General features: G+C 40.5%; 2 protein-coding genes across 3 annotated transcripts; both read right to left on the bottom strand.

The window, feature by feature from the left end:
* Positions 1-194: 194 nt before the first annotated feature.
* Positions 195-9,586, bottom strand: LOC106946128 (low density lipoprotein receptor adapter protein 1-B-like). 2 transcript variants are annotated; one of them, XM_015030267.1, is made up of 7 exons: positions 9,397-9,586; positions 3,744-3,886; positions 2,934-3,046; positions 2,740-2,854; positions 1,356-1,428; positions 1,163-1,258; positions 195-376 (listed from the first exon to the last, which is right to left on the bottom strand). In XM_015030267.1, the coding sequence occupies exons 1-7, from the start codon at positions 9,479-9,481 to the stop codon at positions 210-212; spliced, it is 792 nt and encodes a 263-aa protein (XP_014885753.1). In that variant the 5' UTR covers positions 9,482-9,586; the 3' UTR covers positions 195-209. The 2 variants fall into 2 exon arrangements, with proteins under 2 accessions (XP_014885753.1, XP_014885754.1); XM_015030268.1 differs by having other exon boundaries at positions 1,163-1,252.
* A 1,446-nt stretch (positions 9,587-11,032) lies between these two features.
* LOC106946125 (macoilin-1-like) lies at positions 11,033-22,196 on the bottom strand. The gene is made up of 11 exons (XM_015030264.1): positions 22,034-22,196; positions 20,677-20,818; positions 20,243-20,369; positions 20,018-20,141; positions 19,720-19,898; positions 14,998-15,523; positions 14,712-14,870; positions 14,059-14,241; positions 13,855-13,975; positions 13,555-13,729; positions 11,033-13,138 (listed from the first exon to the last, which is right to left on the bottom strand). Exons 1-11 carry the CDS (start codon positions 22,111-22,113, stop codon positions 12,936-12,938), a joined length of 2,019 nt encoding a protein of 672 aa, XP_014885750.1. The 5' UTR covers positions 22,114-22,196; the 3' UTR covers positions 11,033-12,935.
* Between the last annotated feature and the right edge of the window lie 33 nt (positions 22,197-22,229).

The raw sequence follows: 22,229 nt of genomic DNA, 5'->3' as shown, positions 1-22,229 counted from the left end.
CTTTGACTTTTACTTGAGTACATTTTTGCCTGTGTATTTGTACTTTTACTTAAGTACATTTATTGAGTACTTTCTCCACCACTGCAATGATCACCCACGAAAGATTACGTCCAGTTTGTTGTTACCTATAGTTTCTATATAAGCAGCAACTTCCCTAAGAAATCTCACATTTTCTTAAGCTTTAAAATAGCAAATATCTGATAACTTGTTCAGTCTGTGAAACAGAAACAAGTCAGAGAAGATCGTACCGATGCAGGATTGTTGTTGGTCTCTGAAGGCCTGTCTGTATCCAGCTGATCGCCGCCTGTATTCCCACTACTCTCCACCAACACCTTCACACCATCCTCCAAGTCCAAAAGGATTTCTGTGGCTGCATCTAAATGAAGGGAAAATAAGAGACTGTTGTCATGTGTTCAAATGTTTCAACATCTGTTGTTTAATGTGCCTCACTACTGTTTTGTATTTTGTCTGTTTGGTGTAAAATTTACAGCTAATCCATCAGGACTTAGTAGGAAACTTTTATTAATATCCAATGATTGGACCTGCTGTTTTGTGCTTTGTATGCAGCCTTAGACTACGCTAACTCAGCAGGTGTTGATGCTCAATTCGACATGACTGTTCAGAATGCAGATAATTTGAAAACTACATAATTACGTAGTAACTGATTGAATAGGCCTGTTTAGACTGCCATGAAAAAGTTGGATTGCATTTGGGCAACCAAGAAAAAAAAAGAAAAAAATGGATTTGGGTTGCATTTGCCTGTTGTGTGAACGTCATCGAAGAGGCCTCCACGTGGTCAAATAACTTTTAGCTGAATTATTAAGAAAATAAATCCACTCCATACATGTTGATATGAAACAATCTTCATCACTGCAAACAGAGCGCATGAATAATGTTGCACTTAATTAAGAAATGCTATTATTAGAACTAAAATAACAAAAATACTTGTTTGCATAAAAGCCGTAACATTGGCATCAATGGATTCTTCGAAATCACCAGGAAAAAAATTTATGCTACTTGGTTTTGTACCTTAATCAATGTGCAACACTGTGCCTATATTGTGTATGGTGTAAAATTTATTTCCAGATGCTCTAACATTTAAAATAAGAGAGTGACAGAAGATTCGACTTCACTGAGATTATGTCCCAGTTCTCTTTCTCACCTGTTCCTTTCAGACTCCCCAGACTGTTGGACCTTTCTGAGTGGGAACTGCTGCTGCCCTCTCCCGCAGAACCAGACTTGACTCTCACACCTTTACAAAGAACAAAACACCTCACATAAAAAGCATCCGGACCTACAGCCGTCATCAACCTCAAGGTGCATTTAGGGGAAAAGAGAGAAGAAACTTGCCCCACCTTCCTTCGCCACCTGCCAGAGCTCAAAGGCTACTGTGAAGGCCTGGGCGACTGTCAGGGCTACTGCCTGCGCCTGGAATAAAGAGAGGAGCAGAGCTAATGACACTCTGTGACAGGAAACACTAACAGAATATGACAGCACATATTTTATGTAGTGAAATCAACAGATTGGTGAACCTTGATTTACCTAACTGAAGAGGGGAAAAGGACCAGAAGTACACATTGAACCAAATATAAGAAAAAAAAAAGTGTTAAGATTGAATTCACGCTGAAGTTTGTGTATCAACACGCCCAAATCCTTACATTCAAAAGAAACATGCCGGTAAAATTAAAAGATTACTTTATTCTTAAATCTGCTAGGATTATAATTAAGTTTCAAGTAACTTGTATTCATTTATTATATGCAATCAAACAGTTGCTTGAATCACAAGTTTAATCAGCACTTGGGAGGGCAGTAGAACTACTCATGTAAAGCAGGAGGGAGGTTTTCCTAGAAATTAGTTACTCTTCGGTCAGCAATGTATGTTTGTCCACTGGTCTTGTTGTTTGGACAGAAGGAGAAGCTGGAAATGATCCATCATGTCATCCAAGGGACAAACATTAACAGAAGAAAGCAGTGATGAAGTCATTTTCTGGAATTCAGTTCTCATCTTCTTTCTTGTAAATATGTTGTGACTGGTTGATACCGTCTTCTTCACGGAGTTACAGATCACATGAATTTGTTAGGTGGTTTGTGGTAAATGTGAAGTTGATTGTAGGATGTCAGATGTTTTCATTCGCCACAGTATGCGGATGTTAATAAAATTGGGTTATCTAGGCATTAGGTGTTCCTCGGGGTGCATATCTCGCACCCCTTTTTTCTTTCTTCACACATTAACCAAATCTTGAAGAAGGCCAAGATGTTAATAAAATTGGGTTACCTACGTAACGACACCCATGAGCTTTGGTGTTGAGGTAATCCTCAGGGTATAAATCTGGTACGCCCTTTTTTTCTTTTTATGCACTTTAATCAAATGTTTAAAAAAGCTAAGATATTTGAACATCCAGCTGACTACAATAAAAAAAAAACACTAAAGAAAAAAATATGCCAATAAATAAAGACCAATGAAGCGAGAGTTAACTTCTTTACAAAATGTTTTAGCTTTTAATTAGAATAGTCACCTTCCTAGAATGATGGCCCAAGTTATTTTTGCTAAAAGTGATTTTGTTCTTTTTGTTTTGTTTTTTTGTTTTTACCTAAAACATCTTTTGGCAAAGAAGAGATGGTATTTTAGTTTGTTTTCTTCTTGTATCTTTTTTTTTTTTTTTTTTTTGCAAAATTCATTGTAGAATTTATTACAGGAATCTTAATAAAGTAAAATGAAAACAGAAACACAGAACCTACCACTTTTCTCTTGGAGCAGAGGTAAGCGTGGCACTCCAGGGCCCCATTGAGGGTGTTCTGAGCGATGTAAGCAAACACTTTGTCATGCAGCTTGTCCACCGTACAGTAGGATATCCTGCAGGCCAAGAGAAATGGATGGTTTAGGTATAACAGACTTTCTGAACCTGCGCTCCATCGCTGCTTCGTTATCACACCTATATATAGAGACGCTTTCCAGGAGTTTATTGGTAGACCTGTCCAGCACCACGATCCCTTGAGGGGAAACCTTCAGGGCAACCTTCTGGGGCTTCTTCCCACTGGCTTTAGTCTGTGCAGCACAAACATAAATTTTAGATTTCAATAGCATTTAGAATTTTATACACAGATCAAGAAGCAAATGATGTTTCTACATCGTCTCATGACCATCATGCATCTATTTGTAGTCAACTTTGATTGTCCAGAAGAAAATGAAGATAAGAAAAGCTTAGCCATCTTCAGTATTTTGGAAACAAACATTAAGCGTCTATCCATATGAGGCCAACCGATTCACTGATAAATCCTGGACCTACTCTGAACTATGTCCGCAATGACTTTAATGCATTTTATTCTTCCAAATTGTTTTTTTTTTTTAAGAAAATATATATTTTAATCTAATATCAGGACAAATGAACTCACTAAACTGCCCTTAGGTCTGACTGTGTTTATGCATTGCGTTTTATGTGACAGGGCCAGAAACCTGTTGATTAGGTAAAGGGATGTGGAATTCAAATGCACACCACACTTTTCAGACTTTTAGATGCAAGAAGAAAATTTTAAATTATTTTCCTTTGACTTCACAATTACCCACTACTTTGGACTTCTAACATAACAGTTCAATAAAGTACATTAGCATTCATAGATATCACGTTGCAGAGTATAAATATTATTACACCAACAATTTCTATGAGACAAACGCATAAGCAACAATGAGTAAGAAGAGATTTTAAATCCCCTAAAAAGAAAAGCTGGAGCTCTTTTACACCGACCGTAGCAACGATCCTCTTCACAGCGGCCGCCGACAGCTCCTCTCCCTTGGGTTGATCCACAAGTGTCATGCCTAGGTGCCGGAGGTTGAAGGTCATCCCCTCTAAAATGGTCTCCCGTGTATCTGTCCAGTTCTCTGGAAGCTCTGCAACGAAAAAGGGTTGCTGTGTTGAATTTTTTTTTTTTTTAATCTAAAAGTAGTTTTTAGAATGATCTCATTTTATGTTACTGTATAAAAATAAAGTTTTTTCTTTAAGGAGCTGCATGTTGGAGGAAATGTAAACATCAAGTCGAAAACAGAGTATCTGGGTCAAAGGTTCTGTGGATGCAAAGTAAATATTTCAACTCCAAAAAAAAAAAAAAAAACCAAAAAAAAACCCGATAACTTACATTTACAGAGGTGACCTGGACTTTGACACGTTGTGATAAGAAGAAATTGTCTCTTTTTCCCTGAGAGTATGATGTTTTGTTTTTTTAAGATTTTTTTGGCACTATAGGCCTTTATTATTTGACAACAATACGACACAAATGGGGCAAAGTAACCGAAGACAGGAGTTGAACTCGGTACATCTGCTCTAACCACTGGAGCACACGACGCCCCAACATGACCGGTGGGGGTTAAAAAAATAAATAAATAAATAAAATGGTGTGTTTGGTAGTTATGAAATTAAAACTGGATGAGCTGAAAGGACAGCGTGTGCCTTCATGTGGTTTCTTATCAGGCTGTGCACGGTGCCTGGCGGCCCTGACCCCATGTGTCTGTTTACAGAGATTTCCTTGCAGTCGGCGAAGTGGGGGGAAGGGTGGGAGGTGTTAGTGAAGATGAGATCCTTACCTCAAAATTCATCCTCCCAGAGGTTTTCTTTATCTCCTGCGGGATGCAGGGCATACCACACATTCGTGCAGTCGCATGTTTTAACTCAAGATTTATAGCAAGAGTCAGTAACCAGATATGTTCCACTAAACCCTGCTTAAAGTGACAAGCTGACCGATCAATGCCCCGAGTCACAGAGTCAACCTGCTTTCAGACGGACCTTAATACTTGTTTTTTTTTTAACCTTATCTCTCATTTTTCTGTCTTCCAAGGGAGAAGCAATACCTTGTGAGTAATTACAGATGTTATTTTCCCTCCCTCACAGGAGCCACTGTCTGGTTTCCAAGAACCCGTTTTACAGTTTTTCGGGAAACCTCTACAGCACACCAACAGATCAGGTACCAGGCTCCGCTCAGCCTGAGAATGTGGACGAATCTGGGTTCAAAGGTCAGCTGCGAGAACCACACGTGAGGGGAGACAGCTGTGTTCATGTGCTGAACCCTTACCGTTAATAAAGGACAAGGAATCCCCACTATATAAAACTTTAATATACTGTGTTGAAATAGTAACGTTTATTCTTTTAAAATATGTTGTTCAAGCCAAATCCATGATGATAACTCCACTAGATTTAACAGCTTTTCCGAGCTCAGATTTAGTCTTTCTTAATATTTCACCTTCCAGTATGTCTTGTAACATTGTAGAGAATCTGTTACATCAAGTTGCCACAACCTGAACTCTTTTTTATTTTTATTTTTAATATGAGAACCAAAGAGAACTTTCTGATTGGCTCTGCTACCTTGTGAAAGAAGATAGTGTGTTAAATTGTAATTGTTACGTTTTTAGGGAAGGAACCTAAAGATTTGATACTAGAACCTTAAACATGTATGAACAATTTTAGATGGACTAGTTTAAAGACAAACTTCTTTTTCAGTTTGATGGTCGAAGAGCGTCTGAGTGAGACCGATTACTTTTTGGGGTATCAGATAAATGATCAACTCTCTTAAAACATCTTAGTTTAACCTTTCAAACTGCTCTTGATCAAGTTTCTCAGTATCTTGGAAGTCTTTCAAACTTTCTTTAAGTCTAGATACTTTGTTATTTATGTTCTGTTTGGTACTTCATTTTTGGAAGAATGTTTTTTTTTTAATTGCCTCTTTACCCTGTCGTTTGAATCATTCAGGCATAAAGAGGCTCCAAAACTCAAGGGACAAACCAGTGTTGTGTCTTCACACAGTAACTTAACCAAGTTTGACCAATGAAAAAAATATTTTAAGGACCAACAAGCTATTTCCAAATCAGTTAATGGATGAGTAATCTTTTGGGTTTCGTGTTAGGTTTCTGCTGGTTTTGTCTGTTCCTTTAAGACATGAATGTCACAAATGGTTCACCTATCTTTTCAGGCCAGACACTTTTTTTTTTTTAGTTCTCCACCTTCTTTAGCATGACAAATGCAGCCATGACTGGGTGCAAAAAAATGTTAGAAAAGCAGGCAAAGGTCCACAGAATAACACCAAAAGACCTCCAGAAAGCATAGAGAACAAATGAGGAATATCTGGAGTGCACTCCACGTATTCCACAGCAAAAAATGTGAAACAGTGGTTTAAAACTTTTCCACAGTGTGCATCCTTGATAATAAAAGGTGAAAGTCTGAAACAAGAGTGGATAATATGTTCCCCCATGAGGAAACACTCCAATGTCGGATCAATGGCAGGTGAGGGACACCGACAGAAACCTTTCTGCCTCCAACATTAGAATCCTGACTTGTTGCTGAGACAAAAGTCTCTTTTTTTTAATTTCCTCACAAAGTTATCACTTTACATCTAAATGTATGACGAATTCAAGCCAAGCTGTTCGTGTCCAACAATTTGATCAGATGTTAAGAAGTGGAATCTGGAGTGAACAGAAAGGTACTCAGAACAACATGCAGTGTTCAGCTGGATGGAGGGTCTCTGTTCAACACTATGACAACAATGTTGCTGATCCAATAAGTTCCGATCGACGGGGCACACACTTTCCGGCTCCTGTGTGTGTCTACGCTAAACACTGCATCACCAAGGAGACCACCAATGGGGGTCCTACAACTTCGGACCTCTCCTGGTCTTTGTTTTTGGGAAGGCATTGAAGGGGGTTGGTGGAAAGCCAGTCGCCTGCTGCCATCTCACTTCTCTCTAAACTGTAGCCACTTTCACAAAACACTTTAAATCTGATATTTGATATCTTCTGAACAACTCTGTGTGATTTCTGACAAAAACCTAAACGAGCGGTTGAACGTAACCCAGCCGTCTTCCATCTCAGGGTGATCACATGTGTTACTAATCACACTGGTTGTCTTAATAAAGGTTTATCTTGCTTTCCAGCCCTTTAAAACCAAATGGTTCCTCCAGTGCTTACTGTTTGTGGTGGCAGATATTACATAGCATTAGTTCTTTGCATTTCCACTGAGGTTTTTATGAAGCCCCTGTATTTGCACCATCATCTCCAGAGGTTCCACAGTCATCCTCAGAACAGAACCAGCCTTCATTATCAGATTGTTGAGCCTTTTTGGGTGCCTTGACTCAAAGAAGTACAGCATGCCCTGTCCTTCGTTGTAGATGTCTTCACTGTGGATTACAGAGATATTATTTGTGGTATGTAATGACCCAGGTGGATCATGAAAACAGATGATCTGAAAGGGACTTTGGAAAGATCTGACACATGCATCGAAAACAACAACAAAAAAGACAATGCTACCAGGTCTCTTTTGCACTCAGAGCGCAGAAACCCAGCTATGACATTTGTAAATCCGATTACTGGAAGAAAGCCTCCAAGTTATTTGGAGAACTTATCTAACATCCTCTACAATCTATGTGGCATGTGTGACCTTCCAATCTGTCTGCTTTCCATAGATATTCAAGTCAACATTCCAGGTCATTCCTGAACGGAGTGAGGGCCGCAGCCAACTGTGACCAGTGAGAGAGTTGGGATAACTCGTTCAGTTTGGCAGGTCTCTCCGCAAAGCAGAAGGTGCAGGACAAGCTGCCACTGAAATCTTTCTCTGGAAAACTAGAAGGCTGATCCAGACAAGTCACAGTAAGACCTGGACATTCGGCTGGATGATATGGATCAGCGCAGGTGAGGAATGCCTGCCCTGCAGTCAGGGGAACACCTGTTAGACTACACTACAATACTCCATTTTTCCTACAAGTAGGTCAGCGCCTGCATTTCCATGAACCTGCTAATTCCGTGGGTAATCAGTGCCTGAAGGGGTAAGAAGTTCATTTACAGCAAAAAGGCAAACAAACGAGCTCATTCAGAGAAATCAGACTCCTTTTCAAATGGTCACAGTTAAATTATAACTTAATGGAGCGCTTCATCTAACAGCTGATGTGCTGCTGGGTAAGGATATGTTTACTTTGAACAACAAAAAAAAGGCATTTAAGAAACTGTCACTTGACCTAATACTACATAGTCATACCATCTGCTCTAATTATCATTTGTAGAGATTTGCTTTCCTGGTTTTTAAACCAGCTCAGCCTGAAATTGAGCCATTGTTTTTACAAAGACAGACATCAAGAGCAACAAAATTTGACTTTGACAAAAAAAAAAAAAAAACTTTTAATATCAAACTGACAACTGTCATGAGAATTAAACATAAAATAAGTGATTACATAAATATTCACCCCTTTTAAGTCAGTTTTAGTCTATTATTGTTAGCAGATGCACCTTTGTGGATAGGTTGCAAACTAATAATGACAATATATAGTTGTCATTATTTTGTAGAAATCAGTTTTCCGTTTAACATTTGTTGTTTTTGTCAAAAAAAAAAAGCCTCATTTTGTTGGTCATGATTGATTTGGAATAAAAAGCGTAAAACATCCAAAGGGGTGATAAATACTGTTTATAGGCACTGTAAATGGAGCTGCGACCCTGACCTCTGACCTCCTGCTGGTACCAAGGTGGAAAGAATAAGGTCGTTTGAAGGAATGAGATTATCAACAATTCCCCAAATGCCACCGCTGTGAGGAAATCAACAAGGCAATAAAGAGTCATTGTATCCTGGCCACATCATAAAAGCCTTGAGAAACTTTTGGTGTGAAAATCCTAAAATCCCGTCGCTGAAAAAAAAAACAAAAAAACAAAAACAAAAAACGATTCTAAACTAATGTGTTTTGCATGCCAAATACGAACTAAAATTTTTTTTTAATTGACAGGTGAACACAAAACTGAAATTAAGGGAAAGTGATGGAAGGTTTCTGTCTGTGCTGAAAAACAGTATTTCCAAAACAAGATGCTGTCACTGCCATTTATTACCATGGTGATGTGAAAAGTTATTTTGCATGTTGGCAAAAAAAAAAAAAAAAGTTCTATTTTGGTTTTAAAACGAGGCAAAACGTCTTTGCTGGGTTTCTCACGAAGCCCTTATAAAACAGCTGGTTTATACTGGGATTAAATCACACACAGGTTGACTCTATTAGCTAGTTAGGCAACTTATGACTACCACAGAAAAAAGATTTATTCGATTATTTTTTGGATTCAAACCGTGTATCCTTTCCCTTCCACTTCCGATTGGTTTATCACAAAAACAAAAAACAACAAAAAAATACCTTCGCAGCAAAGTTGCTTAAAATAGAAATGGCATATTTATCTTGAACTTCATAATAGTCTACTCAAATGATGTTACTTAAAAAATACGCATTACTTTTTCATTGACAGACGTCAAGTTACAAGAACGGTATAAATACTAAACTGACTGTTTTTGACCTCAGCAAGTTAACGTTGAAGTTGCCATGGTAAATACTGAACTATTTTAGCATTCCGTCTCCGTTTCTGTCTTCAGCTACTTTTACGACTGTCTGTCTTACTTCTGTGTCTGCCGGAGGTCCACGACTGCTTCGCCTTGCTCGGGCTCCGGATAATGGCTCTCCCAGCCGACCTGAGTGCATCCATGTCGGTGCTCTGAGGTGCAGAGACTCGGTGAAGTTTTTGCCGCGAGGATTCCAGGGGAAATGTTGTTACCCTGACTGGAGATGAGGGGCGGGGGGAGTGGGAGAGATGGACCGGTGGTGCTTTCGAGTGCAATCGGAGACAACGCTCGTCTTACTCTCGGGATAGTTCAAGAAATTAAAAAGTCTGAATTAAAATGATATAGTTTCAAATAACTGTCGACATATTTCATGGTTCGAGTAGCTGCAGACAAGCGTAAAATAATCTATTAATAGTATTTTAAACTAAAAAGATTAAATGATTGTGTACAACACGCCGACAGTCAGGTTAATACGCTGTCCCAACTACAGGCAGCGAAATAGATATATCCGAACAACACCTGAAGGCCACGTTGCACAACAGAAGTTTTTCAGATTTTTTTTTTTCTTTTTTCCAAAACTACTTTGAAGCTAGGAATGTGGTTTTGGGAGGCGACATTTAGGAATAATAAATGAAAAAATACTTAAACTAAGAAGTTACTAAGAAACTCAAAACAAAAATGTTTCCCGCTATTCTATTTAGGCTAGGTTTATATATTTTAAAGTATTGACCCATTTTAGTTATGGATAGAAGTTAAAAATATTTAATGAGTTCCCGTTTTTTTTAAGCAAGTGCATCACTTTTATACAGCGAGTCAATATTTACATTGCTGCTTCCTCTTCATTACTTCTGCAAATTAGCTTGAGAAATCAAAGATCCCGGGTGAGGTTAAGATCTGGACAGTTGTACTGGTATGTCAAAGGCGAATAATTCACATTATATACTGAGCCGAGCCATGCCATTTCATTTGACTTTTGAATAGTGCTCAAACTGGCAAACAAGATTGTCACCAGTTTGTTTTCAGACTCCCCGAATAAGTTTGGATTCTGAAAAACACAATTTTTCCCATATCCCAAAACATTTAAGACAATTAACCATAGAATTATATTGAAATAACTTTAAAATAGCAAAATTACAGTCTGACCTTTGAGCTTTTCTAGAACAGAAATGTCTCTCTTGCAAATTTTAAGCTGATGTGAATGACCTCTTATGTGATGCCTTTTTTCTTGCAGGCTACATGCTTGTCTTTGCCAATAACCATTGAGAACTGAAGAAGCACACGTTTAAATGGAGGTATAAAAGTGCTGCTGTTCATTAAATGAACCATTACTTATCATATACTACTTAACTAAATTCATAAAAATTTAAAGTCATGTAATTTCAAATAATATATCAAATGAGCAACTAATTAAATGAATTTTAAAGTTGGGTGTTTATTGAAATCCACTATTTTTCCCCTCTCTTCTCATAAAAGCAATCTGACTGGATGTTGATATCAGAAAAAATATGATGATACTAAAAACTGTGAAGACAATATTAATAATATTTGAGTCACATTTTCTAATTCTTTCTTAACTGTTAAACAACCCCACAGTTATTTAGCTGTTTAAACATGCAATGTAAAACTCAGTGTCACCCCCTAGTGGACAGTATTAGAACTTCAACACAAAAGGGCAAACAAGACTCCGCATCTTGCAACGCCACCAGCAAGACTTTCTTTAATGGTGAGGCTCAAAGTGAACCGTGACACAGCCACCATTACTTTGAGTGAATAAAATAAAACATGGCAGAACAATAAAAAGATAAAACAAAGCACTTTTTTTAAACCTTTTCACTTCCTTCTACACAAACTTGTAAAAGCAACTCGAGAACTTAAGTTACAATGCAAGAGCGATCCACAAATGATACTATTTTTCTTTAGTTTTTTTTTTTTCTTTTAACATAGGCGACGTGACAGCACAGGATGGTCAAAATGGTTCAGGGGTAACCTTTTTCCCTTTTACACAAAAATATTCACAGAATTCTTCCTGGTCTAAAAAAAAATAAAGGAAATAAAACAGTGTATGATGGGAAATATCAAAACAAGTGCCTGTCATTAAAAAAAAATCTAAAGAAAAATTAATAAATAAAATGTGAATTAACACAATGTGTCCAACTGACCATCTGCTGCTTCACTGTGATCAGCCCAGAACCATGTAAACACAACACCATCCAAATATGTTCTAATGACATAAAAAAGAACAGCACGCTGCTGCCAACATTATGCTAGCTACATCAATCAAAGTACGGATGGGAACCGAACATCAACACTTGGCACTTAAGAACGAAAATTAAATAAGCAAAAGGAAAAAAAAAAAAAAAAAAAAAAAACATTCCCCAGTAAGTTCAATGTACATTGTTGTAAACAAGATGCCGGCTTGAGGGCATGATAAGAGACAATCAGTTTGGGTTGGCGTTTGGCATATTAAGCCCACGTCCAGTATTTTTTTTTTCCCTTCAAGTCTGCTAAACTGCTGTCATCTAGCTGCAATGATCATACGTTTTTTTTTTCTTCCTTTGAATACTGACTTCTTGAAAATGCTCTTTTTTAAGCACTCAAATAAAATCTAGACATGTCGGAGTCGGAGAGAAAGAGACAGAAGTGCGACTTCAAAGTGAGATGCTAATATCCCAGGATCGCTAAGCAAGTGGTTTCCGCAAGGCACTGATACGTCTGCAAATTATGGTAACCGAGCAGTTACCTCGACATCATTGAATCCGGTGAGCGACATGGCCTAATGTGTCCTAATTTGGTCCAGAAGTAAGAGGGAACAGTGTTCGTGGCGAGGCGAGGGAACCTTAACGTCAACGTTTTTGGCAGTGCCTAGGCCTAATCGAGCAGTTGTCTTCTGAAGGGGCGACGCAAGCTACGTCTAATTCTTCCACTTGCTGATTATCCTGGAGAAGCCAATATTCCAGTACAGAGGAGACAATACCGCATCTAGAGAGCGACAGAATTCAATAGCATGGTTTCAGATATACGCACATTGTCGAACTGAACCGAAGTATCACGAAACAATCACGGATTTAAGTTAAACGCAGATATATCCAAACATGAACTGTTTTACATTCATGTACCTCTCGAGGGGCTTTTACTTTATTTTACTTTACAGGAGAGCCTCGGACGAACCAAACTAAAAAACATGCCTTCCGTCTCTTTTAAGCCATTGTTTAAAAACCCCAAAGGAGTTTGATGCTGTTCAATTAGACACCTGGTTGTGAAGAAAAATGGAAAGGGGAACTGACATGAAGCGATGTGCGATGGCTCACCTGTAGACATTTGGCCGACAAATTGTATGCAACCCCTTCAAAATAAAGAGTTCTCGTAATAAAACCAAACCCTCCTTTGAGCAAAGTAGAGAAAAATCTTTAGAAGAAAATGGAGGGACTTGGTGTGTCTGCATGTGCTAAGTGCAAAATCTTGTCAAGAGGGTTTCGGGGGGGCAGGGGCGCTGGTAAAGGCTGGTAAACTTTAAAAGAACCCAAACCAGTAGAGACGGTAAAACGAGGAAAAAGGGAAACCTTCTGTCTGACGAAAAAAAAAAAGAAAAACGAAGAGTCACTTTTTCATTGGCTGGTAGACTGAGGCGTTGGGGTCCAGGGAGGAGGGACTATTGTCCATGAACTTGGAGGAGTAGTGCGGGGTGACTGGGCTCAGGTTGCTGCCGTCTGATGAGTAGGACAGGCTGGGCATCACTGCCATGACTTCTGCTATCTTCTGCTTCAGCTCCATGATCTCCTGCTCCCTCTGGTGGATCTGGCCTGTGTAGCAGGAAACGGATAAAGTTGTTCACAGCTGTTTTTCTATGCAAAACAAAGTCATTATAAAAGGGATTAAAGGTTTACGAGATTAAAATTAGTTCCAATCGATTAACCAATATCGTCCGCTGAGATCTTCTGTGTTGTAGTTTGGCTGCCGTCCAGCAGAGTGCGCCACTGGGTATCCTTAAATTTTATCTTAATTACTGCTCCTTCTTTCAGCAAGTGGCCTCCAGCTAATGATTAATCGATTCCCAAATTAGTTGACGATTATTTAAATTAATCGACTAATCATGATTAATCATTTCAGGCCTAGTTGGAAGTTAGGTTATTTAATCTTATAAACTTGTTCAGTTGTGCCCATTTGCTTAACATCATGACTAAAAGGACACATTTTCTTCACTTATTTGTTGGGGTACCTTGTGCTATCTCCAGCTGCCTCTTGGCATCGCCCAGAGCAGAGAACAGGTCCAGTTTGATGCGGGTCTCGGCGCTGAGGCTGTTCTCCAGATGCTGGGTCTTCTCCTGCATGGCGGACAGCGCAGACATCAGCACCTCCGTGTCCTTCTCGTTCTCCTTGTACTTGCGCAGCTCCTGGAGTGCGACAGGGAAATGGGACATGAAGGCGACGTTCACTGTGCACATTTTACGGTTCTGATTTACAAAACAAAAGCGTCTGATGCTAGATACAGACGTATTTTTACAGCAAACAGTCTCACCTGACACTTTCCCTCCAGATCCCTAATCTGCTCCTCCTTGAGCTTCATGTCCATGCTGAGCTTCTTGCATTCCGTCTCCAGCTCTCTGATACGTCCTCGGAGAGAATCGGTGGACTCCACTCTGATGGACAGATGAGGATGATGTTATTTTAAAGATCTGAAACAGCTGTTTCTGTGAACAAAAAAAGAAACAAAAAGAGGTACCTGGTAGCGGCAGCTAAAGCTACCGCTCTGGCCGCGGTGGCCTCCTCCATCTTCTTCCTCTTTCTCTCCTCGGCCAGCTGTTTCTCAGCCGCAGCTCGGGCCTCCTGCTCAGCCTTCAGCCTCTTCTCCAGCTGGGATATGGTCTGCTTGTCCTTCTGCTTGGCCTGGACGGCACTGTGGAGCCTGCAGGGCAGGGAGGCATCGTCAACCTGACTGCCTCTGCATCGTTTCTAACTTACTGTGCCTTGTAGTGCTTCATACTTCCTGAAATTGTTCACATTTTGTCAAATTGCAATTATGGAGAGTTGGGGCCACGCAACAAAAACACACAAAAAAAATTAATAAAATTGCATAAATGAAGTCATAGAATTACAGAAATAAGGTTGTAGTATTACAATATTTTGCATACTACTCATCATCATGAGTACAGTGATTGGACTCATCGTGACGAGTCCAATCACTGCATGAAGGTCAAAAAGCTCATAGTATTGCAAAAATAGTCAAAATGTTATGAGAATAAAGTCATAAAATGTAGAAGATACTGCAACTTGTGGTGTAAACTGTAAAATTGCACCAGATTGTTAAGACGTTAACAATCGGATGGAACTACAACACAAACACCAACTTCTGTGGGTGAAGTTCTTCCTCCTCACTTGTTCTGCAGCAGCTCGTTGTCCTGTCGCAGCTGGCCCAGTTCGGAGCGGAGGCTGCGGTCCTGGCTGCTCAGCGAGGAGAGCTGGCTGCGCAGCTCCGACTCCAGCTGCCGGTTGGCCTGCAGGTCTGCCTTCAGGCGCTTCACGTCCTGCTCCAGCCTTGGAGAACACAGAACTTCATTAACAGACAAGGTTTTCATCCCACAAACTCCGCCACTGACTTGGTTATTTAAGTGGAGAATGTGAGAGTTTGAATTCGTTTTAACGTGGCGAGAGCGAGTCTTACCGGACTAGAGTGTCTGGTTTCCCCAGCTGGTTATTAGGGATGCAGTTCTCCACCGGGTCCCTCTGGCCTTTGCCTGACCCCTTCTGCTTCTTCTCGTTCTTGCCGGCCGAGGAGCCCGACGGAAGGCTGCCGTTCGTGGAGCTGTGGTTCCGCGGGGACGAGTTGGTGCCGGGGTTTTTGTAGTTCTTCCCCGTTCCCCCCATTTCCTCTTTCGCCGACATGTGCGCGCTCCCGTCGGTGAGCGCGTTCTCCCCCGCCAGGTCGTTGTTCAGTCTCTTTGTCCCGACGTAGTTCTCGATAAATTCTGCCTCCTGCAGTTTGGAGTCCAGTGCGTGTATAATACTGTTGTTATTGATTCCCACCGTGTTCTGCTTTTTGCCCTCTCGCTCTTTCGCCGTACTGTCCTTCCCTTTCTCGCGGTACTCCAGCTCCGGTAATGTGACTGAGGAGCTTTTCTTCCCGGGCGGCGCTCCGTTTTGGGTAATGACTGTGGGTTCTACCTCGGAGATCCCCTTGGCTAAGGCAGCTGGGTGAGAACGAGCACATGGTGAGTTAACAGGCTAGACATAAACATTACTAAGGAGATTTAACTGGCGAACAACTTGAAACATATTTGACCACAAACAGCAGCTAAATCATGACCTTGATTGGTTGATACAACAACAGAAAAGTCCTTACTTCCATTGGTTAACATTTCTATTAAAGGGAAGAAAGTATTGAACAAGATTCAACTTAAAGTTTAGTCATTAAATAGCCAAATGAACAGGACAATTTGAAAACTGCCAAACCTAACTCTACATAACTGTTTTTTGAATAAAGATGTTAGTCATGACTTCTGGTTATGGTGGCCATGTGAGAGGATGTGTTTTCACCGCTCTGCTGTTCCTGTCAAAGAATTTCCCTAAAATCCCTTCCTTTCAAAACGAGCTAAATGGCTAGTGAGCCCGGGTGGTCGGAATAATGCCTAACGCAGCAAAAGCGTCCCAAGAAGTGAGTGAGAAAGCAAAATAGCATAAGCTAATGGATTGCCATCTTCGTGGCAAAATCCAGAAAGCTAATGCTAGCCCATGCTCAACTTCAATGGCTGCCGCAGACAGAGAGGAGAACCCGAAGTCTCAAAGCAGCAAGGTGGACAAAATACTGTGTTAATTCGATCCAGAAGGATTTCTGCTCTAGATTTGATGAAGTCCTGGGCTCCATCAACAGTGTGAAAAAAAGAGATAAATGACTGTATCCAGCGAATTGCAGAAACCAAAGCACGCATTTCTGATGCATAGAGTAAGACAGAAACACTGCGAGCTAAAGTGGATATGCTAGAGTCCAAGAAGAAAGACGTGGAAGACAAAAGTTATGGATCTGGAGGCAAGGTCAAGACAAAACCTGAGGCTGGTCAACCTGCCAGAAGAAGGAGGACAGAATCCGTGTGAGTTCCTGGAGAAGTGGCTGCTGGAGACCCTTGGTGTCGGACCGGTGGCCGTAGAAAGAGAGCATCAATTTGGACCCCAGAGGGACACAGCACCGCAGCGCCTCACACTTTGATAATGAGATTTCTCAGCTACAAGGATAAACAGCTTATTGCTGTAGCATTAAGGGCTAACACTGACAATCGCTACCAGAATCAACAAGTACGGTTCTACCCAGATACCGCGGCGGGTCTGCTCCAGCTTCGGAAGCAGTTTGACCCGATACGCACGGAGCTGCGCAAACTGGGATTGGGCCACGAGGTGGTTCACCCAGCCAAGCTGCTGGTGACTCATCAGGACCAAACTCGTGCTTTCAAAACAGCGGCGGCTGCACGCGAGTTTCTAAAGAAGATCCAGAAGAAAACAGACGAGGACGCCCATACAGTTTCTTAAATTAACAATTTGTGACGTCGTAAAACCTTGATGGCTCCTTTATTGGACTGTGTTCTACCGATATTGAAACAGACTTGCGGTGGGAGTTCAGGTTTTGTTCTGTTGTTTAAGCTTCTCAGATGTTCATGTTCTCACGGGGTAAACTTTTTTTTTTTCCCCTCCATTTCTGGTCATTTAGTTAGTTTTACATGTCGCAAGCTTTAAATCTTAAAATGGTTACATGGAACTGCAGGAACCTACAACAACACTTAAAGAAGGTTAAACAAGTCATTCATAAACTGCATGATTTGGATTCCAAAATAGTATTTCTATAGGAGACGCATCTGATGGGAAGAGGACGAAGGGCGGGTCAGGAGGAGGTGGTGGGGTAGTGTATTTACTTTGGCATTTTCTTCTCAAGCAAGAGGAGTTATGACTTGTCCATGAATCGGTCCCATTTCTTGTAAACGATGTTATCAAGGATAAGAAGGGTAAATATTTGATAGTTCGGGATTCTTTCCTATCGGAAAAAATTAACCTGGTTAACGTCTACGGTCCTAACACAAATGATTCAGGGTTTTTTCAGGACTTGTTCCTCTCACTTTCATGGCTGCAGGGGTGATTGCAGGGGATTTTAATTGTACCCTTATTCCAGAAATGGATTAGATCCACTGGATCAGATGTAACACATAACAGTAGAACAACTATACAGATGTTTATGAAAGTTCTTAGACTGGTAGACATCTTTAGGGAACTCCATCAACAAACCTGAGCCTACTATTCAGCAACATTTCAGACTTGCTCATGAATAGATTCTTTTTTTAAATTTCATCAGAACTAATATCCAAAATTGTATGTATGATAGCATAGTGATCTGAGATCACGCTCTGCGCTTTCTTAGCTACTGTGATGAGAATCTAACCGTTTTCATCATAAATGGCTGCAGGATCAGGATTTTGTTAAATATACTGAGCTACAAATTCAGGGTTTCCCCCAGTGTATTATAAGCCTGATGGGCTGCCATACTTTACGAGGCTCCCTGCCAGACTAAGCGTTGCTTGTTTTTATTTTTAGAAAAATTAATAATTGGTAAAAAAAAATTTTTTTTAAATAAATCTTTAAGCCGGATTGTAAGCGTCTCTGTTGTTCTGAGCGTTTCATTCGTGGAGCAGATTTCTTTCTAAAAGGTTTATAGTTTATGCATTTAAAGCCGGAGAGCGGACCAATCACACAGCTGGCGCCTCTGCTCGCACGTTACCTCTGCTTTATTAAGTTTACATCAGTGTGGATCGTGCCTTCTTCCACTCAAAATGGACACAGGCTGACCTGTATGGATATTTACATCAACCTCCTGTGAGGAATTATTTTTCTTTGGAGGACTCTATATCAAGGTAAGAGTTTAAAATGAACCACATTAGCTCTGGTTGCATAGTTACGCTTCACCTTGTTTTATATTATTTTATTATTAATTTTAGTATTATTTTTCCAGTTAAGCAGTGCACCAAACCATATCAAACACTTTGTCCACTTAGTCAGCCAGAGTTGATGCACACAGCCATGCCGAGATCTGAAAATCTCGTCCCACAAACTTGAGCAGCCAGAACCGTTTTAGTGCATTAAAAACTCAAAAGATATGAAATGGAAGAGCTACTAAAGCCACATTAGCAGCATTTAATCAAATCTCCCATTTGTTGCTCATCTCTGCGCAGTGCAGCGGATTTAACTCATCATTCAGGGCCGGTCCAAGGCTGTATGAGGCCTGGAGCAGAATTTGACTTAGGGCCCCTCTTGCTGCTAAAAACATCAGTACCTCTAACAAATTGTTTACCAATTCGTATTTGTAAACAAACAGCGTTGAAACAGAAGTGCAAATAATTGATATTCATTTTAATTGTATTTTTTGATTAGTTATTTAAGACTAGTTGTGGGTTTAGATAGCATTTTACTGGAGATGTTTTCCCATAACATTTAAATTGCCAAGTAATATTTTAACTTTATCTGTCTATTTAGCATCTTTAATACAAAAACACATGGACTGCCGGTGGGCCGCCTTGGCGCCCCGACGACCAGGCTTAGCGAGTTTTCAGGGGAAAACCCTGAAATTGATGAGTTCTTTCAGCTGAATACAAATGCACCAGATGGGATGCCTTTAAATCATTTATTAGGACATATTAGTAGCTTCATAGGCTACAGTCCAAGGAAGCCAAGACTAGAAGGCAGCATCTAGAAAATAAAATAGGAGAGGGTTTTTCAAACAAATGATACTGAGCTGGAACAACGACTGTTGCTCCTAAGAGCAGAAGATGATAAACAGTCCAGTTTCAGAGCTGCATCCAGTCTCTTAAGACTAAAACAAAACTTTTACGAACAGGGGGACAAAGCTGGAGAATGTCTAGGTTGGCAAATCAAACGGCTTGAAGCAACAACCTTGACCACATCAATTGTAACTCAGGATAAAACTAATAGATCCAAGGGATATTAATAATGCTTTTAAAGATTATTATCAGAAATTAAACGATACTCAAGGAAATTTAAACCAAATGGAATTGGATAAGTTTTTGAATGGGCTGCATATCCCTGTCATTGCAGGTGATTGTAGAGTTGACTTAAATATAGAAATAAATAAAGAGGAATTAGCACAGGCCACTGATGGGATGAGATCTGGTAAGCAAGCAGGACCTGATGGAATCCCTATTGACCTTTATAAAAAATTTAAGGATAAATTGCTGTCAGCCTTTCTTGATATGTTTATGTAGTCATTTAAAAAAAGGCAGCCTGCCTCCCTCTCTAACTGGCCACTTTTATGAACATTAATTTGTTCTTTAGTAGATCATTCCGCTGCAGAAAAACCTGTTGTTTTGATTCATGCAAGGCAGTGTAGACTAACCTTCCTCTGCTTCTCGCTCCTGCCTCTGCAGCATCTGTTGCTCCGGCGGTAGAGCCTGCTGTAGGAGCTGCATGTAGAACTCGTTTTCCTTCTGCACCTCCTTCTGTTTCCTCAGGCGCATCTTATAGCTAACGTAGCTCTTGAAGCCGAAGCCCAGGGTCACCACTGGATAGCCGATACTAGGAGGAATAATTACGAGACGGCCTTTTGGTTCCACAGACACCAAAGCAAGGGGGAGGGAATACTTTTGCACGCCAATATGTGCTTATGGAAGTTGCTTTGACTGAATGATACTTACCAGTGAGCAGCGAAGGGTCGACAGAGATCCACGTGAAAATTTTTCAGATCTTTGAACCGTATGGCAGCTTCGATGTACACGAACAGAATCCAGAGCGAAACGGTGGGTAGACAGACTCCTCTCTCTGGATGAAAGAGAGCGACGTTAAAGCGGCCACCTAGCAGCCACTTCACAAATGAGGAAAACAAGAAAACGCGAAACCGACAAACATTTCTTTTGGCTAACCTGTGTGCCACACATACTGGACCCATACGTAGGTGCTGGCTGCAAAAAACAACCACTGGACGGGGATGAAGAGGAGGCATATGATGTCCGATGTAAACGCCACACAGACGAAGAAAACGGAAAATGCCTAAATGGAGGGGGTGGAGGGGAAGACAAAATTAGATATTAGTACATTTTCCAAGTCCAAATTCCATACTTTTACCGAGCTCCTAATCTTAAATTGATACCAAACATGACTAAGACTTTACTGGAGGCATTTCTATGTTGGAAAAGTTTTAAATACCTACAAAAACCAAACTGTGAGGGGATGGATGGAAAGGCAGCTACTAATTCACATATTCTTCCACACTTATTCTGACCTGCACAATACTTGACCGTATTCCACACTTCCCGTAGGAACTCTATGCAAAGAGGGAACACAGACAGGCTCTTACCAGACCCTGATATCTGAAGGAGTCGTAGACGCTTCGGATGAAAAGCCAGAAAGGCCACAGGTACTCGAACCTGAACTCCAGCACAAAGTCAGCCAGCAGAACCAACACCCACACCACCAGGAACTTCAGGTACAGGAACGTGCTGCAGGAACGAGGCAACGAGTTAAAGGGGAGGCAAGGAAGCTAGGCGTCTTACGGATATAGAGCCTAGCAACGATTATTTGTTCTGCTTGAACTTTTCCACACTAGTTAACCTTATGCACATGTATTTTAGCTTGACTTTAGTCGCTAGACCAACACCGACTACTTACCATTTATATTGTTGTAATTTTCAAAACAAATAAATAGATAAATCCATATTTAAATGACATTTACATTCATTAAAAATGTAGTATTTAATAAGTAGGTGTCTTCTGAAGGCACTGACTTCTATTTCATAGGGGTTTAATATACAGGCATATCACAATTTTCAGGTTTATTCGTAAAAGGATTTGAATGCCACATGTTGTGTCCATCGCATCCAATAAAATACACCAACTTTTGTGTTTGTGACACGACTAAATATGTAATAATTCCAGGGGCACCAGCAAACACTCAAGACGGTTGGATGATAATCGCCTGAAAATCACATTTATACATTTTACTACTGATCTGTGTCGAAAAATCTACATTCCCAAAGCAAATTTAAAGTCATTTCTCAATTTGAACTCAGACAAAACACAGGATAGGCCCTGAAGAAGCTGACTGAAACCCACTGTATGGTTTAAGCTCTCCATATGAGTGTGGGTCATGTCTGGACATGCTGGCCAGCACAGCTGCTTTCCATTTCGTGTGAATTGCTACCAATCAACCAAAGGGGCTGGTCGGCTGTTTGTGTTGCAACAAGTTAAATTAAATCGGCTGTAAATAAAACATTGTTTCATTCATGCATTTAAATTGAGCCGTCCCCCCCCTCTGCCAGACAAAGCACATGTGATTTCAAAACGAGCGCTTCCGTCATTATAGCTTTTCTCACAAAGTTCCAGAGCATTTTTCTATTTTAACCGGACACATTTCCTCGGGGTGTAATTTATTATTAATGGCGCTGGTGGAGTTATTCAAGCACTAATTCAAATTTGAGCAGAAATCTTTTTTTTTTTTTTTTTTAAAGGCTTACACCGTGTCTACATGCCAGCTTATAAAACCGTTAACCCGGGCCTGATACTGTGAAAAATACACAAGCACGTCCATTCAGTTCATATTGCAGCTGAAACGCTGAAATACGAACGCAACAGAGGCTGTCAGTGGCGTCCTGACACATACAGAGCGACGCCATTGTTATACAATAAGGTCCCTCTAGCCCCCCTTTTTTTTGTACCTGCTATATATACCCTCGGTGATTCGGTTCCGTTTTAACGGCCGTCGGAGTTTGCTGCAGTCCGCATTGCGCCGCTTCATCCTCCCCCTGTTGATTCTCTGTTGATATCGCTCTGGTAACTGGAACTGGAAACGTCACCCGCTCATCCTAATATGCCCACTTGTTCCAATTACCCACCATTGTAGCTGTTTTATGC

The sequence above is a fragment of the Poecilia latipinna genome, unplaced genomic scaffold (genome assembly GCF_001443285.1).
Source record: "Poecilia latipinna isolate Pla-1442-1.1 unplaced genomic scaffold, P_latipinna-1.0 Scaffold177, whole genome shotgun sequence".
In the NCBI taxonomy this organism is placed as follows: domain Eukaryota; kingdom Metazoa; phylum Chordata; class Actinopteri; order Cyprinodontiformes; family Poeciliidae; genus Poecilia; species Poecilia latipinna.
This window is presented reverse-complemented; position numbering and strand designations above follow the sequence as displayed.